At 40.3% G+C, this 11,229-nt stretch overlaps 1 protein-coding gene across 1 annotated transcript; it reads left to right on the top strand.

The window, feature by feature from the left end:
* Nucleotides 1-357: 357 nt before the first annotated feature.
* Nucleotides 358-867, top strand: LOC149244802 (uncharacterized). Its single transcript, XM_089371643.1, has one exon. It carries the CDS (start codon nt 358-360, stop codon nt 865-867), a length of 510 nt encoding a protein of 169 aa, XP_089227769.1.
* Nucleotides 868-11,229: the final 10,362 nt, after the last annotated feature.

Here is an 11,229-nt window from a genome sequence, read left to right as displayed (position 1 = left end):
GGTAGAAGATTTGGTGGCCAAGGACAAGTACAACGTAAGAAGCAGGAACAAGTAGAATGTTGACAATGTAGAGGTCCACATTATAGAAAGGATTGTCCAAGTTATCAAACCAGGATTAAACAACAAGAATACAAAGCAAAAGGAGGAAGACCACAAAACCCACATCGAATTCATGCACCCAAAAACCATCGCCAGGCTTAGCACCAAGCCACAATAGTAGAGTCTACAGGGATGATCAATAACATCCCTCTATCTGTGTTAATTGATCCATGTGCCACTGATAGTTTTATTTCACCTTCAACAATACTTAGATGTGGATTGACAGCTCATGAGCAAAGTAACTTTAGAATGGTAGAAATGGCATCAGGATCTCAGCAATTAGTAGGGTCAATGGTAAGAGATTGTAGTGTTAACATTGGGGGGTGTGATACCAAGATGAACCTATATAGCACGACTCTAGGGACGTATGAATTAATTGTGGGAATGGATTGGCTTGAATCCCATCAAGCTATACTGGATTGCTATAATAAAACAGTTCTCATAAAAAATGACCAAGGAGAAACCAAAGTAATAAAAGGGAGTAGACATGATGTTACATTGCGCTTCATATCAGCCAAGAAAGTTAATAAGAGTATGAGGAAAGGGTGCAAGATTTATGCGGTAGAAATGGTTCCTACCAATGAGAAGTCCTCAGATAAGTTGCACCCACTACTTTCCGAATTTGCAGATGTATTCCCTCCAGAGCTACCAGGTTTGCCTCCAGTTCAAGAAATTGATTTCTCCATAACTTTGAAACCGGAAGTGGAACCCATATCCAAAACACCTTATCGAATGACCGTTGCAGAGCTTAATGAATTGACTATATAACTCAAAGAACTTCTTGATCAAGGTTTTATATGACCCAGTGTGTCACCTTGGGGTGCACCAGTGATCTTTGTAAAGAAGAAGGATGGAACTCTTAGGTTATGTATTGATTACCGAGATCTAAACAAAGCCACCATTCGGAACAGGTACCCCATGCCTCGAATAGATGACCTCTTTGACCAACTAAAAGGAGCTTCAATATTCTCCAAGATAGACTTATGATCAGGTTATCATCAACTAAGAATCAAGGAGGAAGACATACCTAAGACGACATTCAGAACGTGATATGGACACTATGAGTTTATTGTTATGCCATTTGGTTTGACTAATGCCCCAGCAGCCTTCATGAACTTGATGAACAGTGTCTTCCGAAAATATCTGGACCGCTTTGTTCAAGTGTTCTTGGATGACATCCTCATTTATTCCCGCAATGAGAAGGAGCATCTACAACACTTGAGATTGGTACTACAATGCCTTAGAGAACATAAGCTATATGGAAAACTTACTAAATGTTCCTTCTTTGAGAAAGAAATTCAATATCTAGGCCATACCATTAGTGGGAAAGGCATTGCAGTGGATTACAGTAAGATTGAAACTATAATGACTTGGCCCACTCCTCGGAATGTCAAGGAAGTACGCAGCTTTATGGGGTTGGCAGGCTATTATAGAAGATTTGTAGAAAGGTTCTCGTAGGTATCTAATCCCATCACCCACCTCTAAAGGAAAGGGGTTAAGTTTGAATCGACAAGTGAGTGTGAGAAAGCATTTAATGAGCTAAAACATCGACTAACAACTACTCCAATATTAAAGGTAACCGACATGGACAAGGACTTTCTTGTATGCATGGATGCATCAGAAGAAGGATTAGGTGCATTCTTGATGCAAGATGAAGGGGTTATCGCTTATGCTTCACGAAAACTCAAGAACCATTAAATCAATTACGCAACTCATGATCTGGAGTTAGCGGTAGTTGTAATGGCCTTGAAACTATGGAGACATTATCTGATGGGGCGTCCATTTGAATTAAGAAAAGATCATAAAAGTCTTGAGTATATCTTCACACAAAAGGACCTTAATGCTCGACAACGACGCTAGAGTGAGCTATTTAGTGATTATGATTTCAAGATATCCTACATAAAGGGAAAAGAGAATAAAGTTGCAGATGCTTTAAGCAAGAGACATAGACTTCATTCAATATCGTCATTAAAGATAGACTTGAGAAGCCGGATTCTAAGCCACCTCAAATAAAATTTGCCTTACAAGAAGAGGTACCTATGGCGACCAAGTGGGAGGAATACACCTTAGAAAATGATGGATTGCTACGATATAAGGGTAGGATTTACGTCCCAGAAGATGATGAACTTCGGAATTTAATAATGAAGGAAGCTTATCAAGCTCCATATGCTGCACATCCAGGAGTCCAGAAAATGTACGCAGACTTAAAACAACTATTTTTCTGGACAGGAATGAAAAAGGATATAACAAAGTTTGTGGCCCGATGTTTAGAATGTCAACAGGTTAAAGCTGAACATCGTCACCCGGCAGGGCTTTTACAACCCCATGATATACCAGAAACTAAATGGGAAGTTGTTTCAATGGATTTTGTTGGAGGCTTACTTATGACATTCTAAAGACATGACTGCATTATGGTTGTGGTTGATAAATTAACTAAGAGTGCTCACTTCATTCCAGTCAAGACCACCTTTGAAGCATCAACTATTGCTCAAATTTTCATAAAAGAAATAATTCGCCTTCATGGATTGCCACGAAAGGTAATATCTGACAGAGACGCACGTTTTATTTCTAGATTTTGGAAAAGTATATTACAATCTATGGGAACACAACTAAATTTCAATACGGCATATCACCCAAAGACAGATGGTCAAACAAAAAGAGTAAACCAAGCATTGGAGGACATGCTAAGAATGTATGTCATGGATCAACAAAACCAATGGGAGAAATACCTTCCCTTAGTGGAGTTTGCATACAACAATAGTTACCACAGTTCAATACAGGCAGCTCCCTTCGAAATCTTGTATGGAAGACCATGTCGTACTCCATTAAGTTGGGATCGATTAGAGGATCGATTCATGTTGGGACGTGAAATGCTCCAAGAAATGGAAGAACAAATGACCACAATTAAATAGAGACTAAAAGAAGCCAGGGATCACCAGAAAAGTTATGTTGATGCAAAGAGAATTGATAGAAACTTTGAGGAAGGAAGCCAAGTTTTTATTAGAATCAAACCCTTTAAAAGTTCCTTTAGGATGGGTAAGGGAACAAAGCTATCCCCTAGATTTGTTGGGCCATTCACAATCCTAGAGAGGATTGGACCAGTTGCTTACAAGCTCGCGCTGCCATTCCATCTAAGAAGGATGCATAATTTGTTTCATGTTTCTATGCTTAGAAAATATGTACCCGACCCGTCCCATGTTTTGAAATTTGAAAAATTGCAGGTTTCCGAGGAAGGAGTCCTTCAGGTCGAACCATTCTGTATACTGGACTGCCGGGTTCGTCGACTCAGGAACCGTGAGTTTGAGCAAGTCAAGGTCCAGTGGGACCAATATAGCCCAGAGTTAGCTACCTGGGAAGATGCAGATGTTATTTTTAAAGACTTTCCTTATTTATTTGATTAAAATGTGTGGTAATGCTTACGTAGTTAAGACAGATACTTTTTAGTTTAATTCATTGATATGATATAATGATGCACATGTGGTTCTTATAGTGATAATGTATAGGATTTATGATGCTACAATGTGAGGTTATTGACATGTGGTTCATCTATTATGTAAAGTCATGATATATCTTTGATGCAATATGTTCATATCATAAATTAAGATGGTGAAGCATGTAATAGTTGCATACAAATGACATGCATGAGCACGCAATTTGTTATTTTGTGATTAACAAAGACAAATGGGTTCATGATGACATGCAAGACTAGGCATGTGGATTATTTTCTATGATACTATGATGTTATAGCTAATACATTGTTGCATGTTGAGCTAGGATGATCGACAGGACTCCACATTGGGCCATGAGGGCCGATTTATTTGATGATCTCGTGCGATCCCATATGCACGAGGGAGAATAAGTAACACCATATGGGCTGGGGACAAAACTCAATCAACACTACATATGCCAGTGGTTCCTTTATCTTGTGTATAGCTCTTGATGGATAGCTCTTGAAGGGCTATGCAACCATCTTGAGGAGGCCAAGTGCTTGATGTTCTAGGCTAGGTGCCTGTTATTGAATTGGGATGCCGAAGTCTAGAAGGGATGTAAGGACTTCGATGCCTGGGGCTGTGCACCTTAGTAGTTGTGGAAGGAGTGGGCCAGCCTTGCAAGATGCCCGAAGTCATTGAGTACCGTACCGGATGCCTGCCTTGGGACAGATGAGGTCTGAGTCAAGCGCGAGCCTTGGGGCCAGCCTTGGACTAGGATACAAACCGGGTCAGGCTTATGCCTGGAGCCGAAAGTGGGAAAAAGGACATAGATTCCTTGATATTTCCCGGGTGTTGGAGATTTTCGATGCCTGCTGGTTATACTAGTTGAACAGAGGGTGTTGGCAACATGAAGTAAATAAAATAATAAATAATTCAACTTAACTTCGGGACAAAGTTCCTTAAAGTGGGAGAGTATGTAATATCCCTCCCCTTAATAATAAATAATAAATAATAAAAATAATAATATAATAATATAAAAAAATAATAATAATAATAAAATACTACAAATAATAAATAAATCACTTAATAATAAAAAATCATAAATCATAAATGTTAAATAATAAATTATATTAAAAATGTATACAAGAAAATAAATAAAAATAGTAATAACCATACTAAAGCTCTAAATAAGAATAAATAGAAATAACACAAGAAAACTATCAAAAAGAAGAAAATAAAACAAGAAAGCTAAAAATCAAAAGAAAGTTGCATGTAGACACATGGAGTGTGTACATGTGGTTTCCCATCCATTGTTTGTTCTATTTATTAGATGGTGAGGAGGATGGGAGGCATTCCATCATTCCAAGATTCTATCTTTCATTCTCTTGGGAGAATGGTGTTCTAAGACATAGGAGTCACTGGCAATAGTACGTTGATTGAGGGCTCGGGGGTGGCCAGTTGTAGCAAATTCTTGCGCAATTGAGCCTACAGTTGGGTGGAGAGTCATTCCCAAAACCTTGTTGTCATCTGGCAGACATCGATCACAGGTAATATAGGTAAGTACTCATTTGTTTGAATCTGATATTAATTAGGAAGTTAACTTCATATTTATTTTAGATTGTTACACGTCGAAGGAGTACTCAATCCAACAGAAGAAGGAATTGGTGGTGCACGCAGAGGGCTTTTCTGCCATCGCGGGGCACCTCTACAAGATGGGCAACGATGAGGTATTACATAGATACGTACCTGAATTTGAACGAGGTCAGATCCTCGCGAAAGCACATGGAGGCGCTGTAGGAGGACACTATGCAGGACATGCGACTGCACAGAAGATTCTTCGCGCAGGGCTATGGTGGCCGACCCTGCACCAGGATTCGAAAGCACACTGTAAGGCCTGCGATATATGTCAAAGGATGGGAAAACCATCACGAAGGGACGAGATGCCACTAAATCCCCAAATGACACTGTAGCCATTTGAGAAATGGGCAATCGACTTTGTGGGCCCAATCAAACCTCAGGGAAAGACAGGTGCACACTACATCATCACCGTGACGAAGTACCTGACACGATGGGTGGAAGCACAACTGATCAAGGACTGCACGGTCGCTACGACTGCAAAGTTTTTGTTCGAAAACGTGTTGACACGATTTCGTTGTCCGAAAATCTTAATGAGCGATCGCGACACACATTTCTTGAATGAAACCATCAGCGTGCTCACGGAAGAGTTCCAGGTTTATCACCAGAAAATTACACCATACCACCCACAGGCCAATGGAACAGTAGAAGCATTCAATAAAATACTGGAGACTGCACTGACCAAAGTATGTAACGCGCAGCGGGACGACTGGGACCTGTGCATACCCGCTGTGTTATGGGCGTATAGGACAACATGCAAGAAATTGACGGGACAAACACCATTCTGGTTGGTCTATGGTACGGAAGCAGTCATGCCAATGGAATACATCGTCTCTGCGAATAACAGCACTCACAAGCATGATGGACCGCAAAGCTCTGGAAGAAAGGCTCGCGCAATTAGAGGAGCTCGAGGAAGAATGATTTCTGGCTGGATTTCACCAGCAGGTACAAAAGCAGCGTGAAAAATCCTGGCACGACCGCCATATCAAGTTGCGCACCTTCAAGGTAAACAACTTAGTGCTACTGTATGATAGCAAGTTTGAAAAATTTCCGGGAAAATTCAGAATGCACTAGTTGGGACCATATATGGTAAAAGAGGTCACCGACGGCGACGCGGTCCAGCTAGTCAAACTCAATGGAGAACCCTTCCCAAGCAAAGTCAACGGCAACCGCTTGAAACCCTACATGAGTGGGCCAACTCTCTGACTAACTGGTCGAAGCATAGTCTTCGCAGCCCAAGGAATGAACAAGGGCGCGGGACTATAAACACAAGCAACAAAAACCAGTACCAAAGAAGAGACACGAGTCAGACACGGATGATTCAAAAGCAAGAATGTAGCTGATATAGCAGACTACAGAACAGTGCGTTGCGGACCTCCAGGAAGCCATGGAATGGTTGGAGGGGCTTCGTGCCTAGATCTCCGCACCAGCATAGTGACTCGAGATGAGTCATGATGATTGTGTTGGGGTGCTTTTGGGCATGGAATTCCCCCACAGCAGGTTTTTGGGGCTCAAAGCCCAAGTTTTGGTCAGAGATGTTGTAAAACTCTACGAATTGTGGGCGCGGAGCGCAAAGTGTAAAATTGAGTCATAGGGTTGTCCGCCCTAAACATTGTATTGTAAAATAGTGTAAAGTCAGCCTACCCATGGTCCGCAGACCATGGGATTGTATAAATAGAGCGAGGCTCTAAGTTGTAAAGTTAGTTAATGATTGATGGATAGAGAGAATAGTGAAGGAATGGTTCGGGCTTAGAGTATAGTTCTAAGTGTCTTGGGTTGTAGTAGTAGGAAGAGGCTCTGCAGCTAAGTGCACAGGCCCCTGCAGTTGAGTGCGCAGGGTGGAGTCAAGTCTGTAATCGGGACAGAAAGCTAATAAAGAGAAGTTTATCCTAATTTTGTGTAATTGTTGTACATTATCTTTTTTATGTTTATACTTGTTTATGTATTGCGGGCACTGATATGATTGTTGATTATATTGTAATAACCATAAATCCCACACACACTAGTTAAGTAATCGTTTAAATAGCAAGGAACTTCGATGTTATATGGGTCGCACCCTGAGTAGGGCTACACGAAAGCCACACCACAGGTCGCGAAGGGATTGCAAGTGCGCGCAGCGACAGGTCAGACTGCGGACCTCCAGAAGCCCATTAGACATCCCAAGAGTGCGAAAACCTAGTTCCAGCACCCTCCCATACTACTTCGGGTGAGACCTCAGTCCGCGCTCTGCGGATTGTTGCCGAAAGGGCCAGTAGTACCGGGATTTGCTTGGCTAAATCACCTCTGAACCTGGGTCAGGCCCCACTAAGCCAACACATAATTTTTGAGTAATATTCAGGATCTAATCCGAGGTGCTGAAGTGTAGTTCAAGCTCCAATAGTCCACCCTTGCCACAGATAAACTCAGGTCTGAGTTCCTTACTAACCACAGGTTCGAGCATCAAGCCATCTTGCAGGTGACTGTTATATGGTTTTATCACTAGTATGATATTTAAACAAATGTGATTGTCCAAGCCTCTCCATAGGACTGAATTCTGAGTCCTGAAACTGTCAGTGGTCTGAGGTTTAGTATTTCACAAGATTGTGTCTTCGGTGTTCCACAAGCAGTCTATCCAAACGATAAAACACAGAAGTGTTCACTTCACTGCGGTATGTAACTCCAAGGTCTGAAGTGTTGTAGGATAGTATTACAACAAGTCACCCACAGAACTTATCACTGCCCAAATGATAGATTAGTGAGTTTACCATAGGTGGCTGGACAAAGATAATCTGTTGTCCGAGCTTAGGAGGATGCTAGAAATTTACCCAAACATTAATCTCAATGGCCTCTTTAAAATAGTCCGAGTTTTTTTATGCCCAAACAGAAATATCCTTTGTTCTCCTCGGCCTCCTCTTTTATCTCTATATTTTCATCGAAATTGATGAGTCAAAGTGAATTGCTTTGACTTATATTTATACATATTTCTTCCTCCAACGAAAAGACATGTCTCTTGGTCATGGAGTATGAGCCTGCACAAGTCAGCTCACCAAAAGCAATGATTTTCTTAACTTTAAAATTCAATTTCTCCCAAACCGCTTGGAGTTTCGGGCCAAGTAATAGCTTGCTGGAAAGGCAAAAATGTGCTCTAAAAGATGGTATATGTGTCATAATGAAATGTTGTTTCTAACGTAGTGAAAATTTATTTTCTTTGTGGTTGTCCTTAAATTTTGTGCATAAAATATTTGGAATAGTACGATGAATGTTTTGGGACAGTGTGGCTTCTCCATTGTTTTGAACCAATAATTTCATCATGATAGTATCCAGCATCATGATGAAGGTATATCATCATGTATTCAATGATAGTGCAGTAATATGTCATAGTGCAACCTTCATTAATTTGTCAAAGACACCAAAGTAGTCTTCCAATTATGTCAAAGTGTGGTCATTCTTTAAAGAGTATGACATTATCACGTGTATGATTTCATCAATTATAGTCCTCCACTTCAAAGGCTTGTATATTGGCACCTAAGGTCTAGATCACCAATCAAGGCACATGATTGGCACTCAGCAACATTATAGTTAGTTCAAGGACTTGTTCGGGCAAGACTTCTTCATTAGTTGCTTGACATCTTCGTGGCTTGACATCTTCTTCAAACAAGAGTTATGACATCATCATTTGGAACCAGGCATCTCAAGAATATTTGTCATCTCGGCTAGTGCCATATTGACATCAACAACAACCTAGATTAACAATCTCCCCCTTTGTCATTGATGGCAATATTCTTTCCCTTTCAACATTCTCTCCCCCTTTGACATCAATGGCAAACAAGGTGCCCAAAAATTCCCCCTGTTAAGTTGTTTCTCTTCTTCATAAATAGTAGATATTCATGGGTATGTTACTCTCCCTGTAATGATGTTTTTCTTTCTGGTAATGTGGTCCATAATAGATGTACTGGCATTCCTCCATGTGATGAACCAACTCCCCCTGTGTGCACGACCTCCTCTATCTCATGAAATATTCGTGCTTAGTGATCAAGTGGAAAAGATCTTCAATAATAGTTCATGGATGAATAAGGGATCATGTTTTTTAATGGAATTGCTCCCAAGAGAGGATCTTATCAAAGGATGATTGTCCATGTGGCTCATCCAGGATTTCATAGGGCCCATTCACGGATAGCTTTTACAAGAATTCTTAATCATCATAACCTCCCCCTAATTGTATGCATGGTCTTCCTTTTGGCAGAGTCTCCTCATCAAATACTAGGAATATCAATGATAACTTCCTCAGGTCAACAACATGTGTTGTTGGTTGGAGTGTTCAGGAGACTTCTGGATTCAATTTGCTTCCTTCTCCATACTTGTGTAACTTTATTCTCTGGCATGGTTCTAGCTTGTGTAGGGGCCCAAGTCAAGTTACAATCACATGCCATATGTCCAATGTTATGACACTTGAAGTACTCTATGTTTTTCATGAATAAGAATTCATGACTTCTTGCGAAATTACTTTTCAGAGATTGACGGGGACCATTATATTTGTCTTTGTGATATGTCCTACAATCTTTTTCCATGTGCCCAAAGTTTGTACAAGAATAGCAATAACCAAGAAATATACTTGGTTACCTAGGAGAAGAAGGTTTCCTTGATGTACTTCTGAAGTCATTTTGCCTTGGGATCCTTTGATGATAACTGTTGCTTCTTGCATCCTTGACACCATCTGCATTTCTTCTTGGAGGAGGGTTTCTCCCATAGTTGTCTTGACTCTTCTCCTTGCATTTGTTGGAACTGGGAACATCAACATTTCTTCCTCACATCCTTGTTGTTTGAAGCATTAGGGTTTGTATCATTCTTTCTTGAGGATTCACCTGCATAGCCAAGACCTGATATATTGAGGGGAGACCTTTGATGACTTAGGATGTCATATAGGGTTTGAGAACTTTTCAAGTTCTTATTCAGCAAGTCAACTTCCTTTTTAAGAGAGACAATTTCCTCCTTCATTTTCTTGCATTCTTCATCCTTTTTTTATAGAATGATCTCCATTTCTTCTTTCATCTTGGTTGCTTCATATGACTGGGCCTTAAGAGAAGTGATTTCTGATTTTAACTTGGTGATGTCATCATCCTTTTCTTCTAGTTGGTATATCATGGTGTTTCTCTCTTTTTCTGCTTCATCAACTTGTCCTTCTATGAATTTCAAAGCTTCCATCACCTTCTCAGCTCGTTGTGCTTGCTTCCTTGCTTCTTCTAGTTGAGATCTAAGGGAGGAGACCTCCTCCTTGTATTGACCAATCTCTACTTCAAGTTTGTTCAAGCTCTTGTACCTTTGTTCAAGGTGGCTTGACAAGGTATCTTCATGTTTCTTTTCCTTATCCAATTGATTTGTCATGGATATGATTTCTTCATGATGTTTTCTCTTGTTTTGATGAAATTCTTCCTTAATCTTAGTGAGCTCCTTATCTCTTTCTTGTACTTGAAGCTTAACAAGGTCAACTTCCTTCCTTGTCTTGTCCTGGTCACCAACTTGTGCTTTCTTCTTAAGTTCCTCATTTTCCTTTTTCAAATTGTTTATCTCTTCCATGGCAGCCATAAGTTTAGTGAGGAAATCTTCTTCAAAATCTTTTTCATTCTCTTCATCTTCTAGGTCTTCTTTAGCCTTGATGCCATCACTCTTATCTTCAGCTTCCTTGATGGGCTCCGAATTTCATTCTTGTTTTCCATCATTTACTTAACTAGAGATCGTTGCCAATGCTCCTTTTGAGTGAAGATCATGAAGTTTATCCCATATGCCTTTTGTTGACAAATTTTTTTCAAAATTGGCCTTCATAGAATATGGTAGCCCATTCAGTATTGCTTTCATTGCTTTTGTATTATATCCCTTGGATTCTCCATCCATCATGCTATCAGTAATAACCGATTTCCGGACTTCAATGCCTTGAGTCTTTAATAAATTCCTCATTCTTGCCTCCCATATATCAAAGTTTCCATTGAATAATGGAGCCTTCACAAATTGATTGACTTCAATTTTGGTGGTTGAGGGAGACACATCTTTAGGAGGATTGGAGACTTTCTTCCTTGGCTTCGCCATTTGT

This window comes from Pinus tabuliformis, chromosome 8 (assembly GCF_031772625.1).
Source record: "Pinus tabuliformis cultivar Carrire ecotype Pingquan chromosome 8, CPIR1, whole genome shotgun sequence".
Taxonomy (NCBI): domain Eukaryota; kingdom Viridiplantae; phylum Streptophyta; class Pinopsida; order Pinales; family Pinaceae; genus Pinus; species Pinus tabuliformis.
Note: the sequence above shows the minus strand (reverse complement) of the source record. Positions and strands in the feature narration are given on the sequence as shown.

Bases quoted from the DNA above. Each gene is read 5' to 3' on its own strand.
- LOC149244802 (XM_089371643.1), top strand. From the start codon at position 358: ATGGCATCAGGATCTCAGCAATTAGTAGGGTCAATGGTAAGAGATTGT.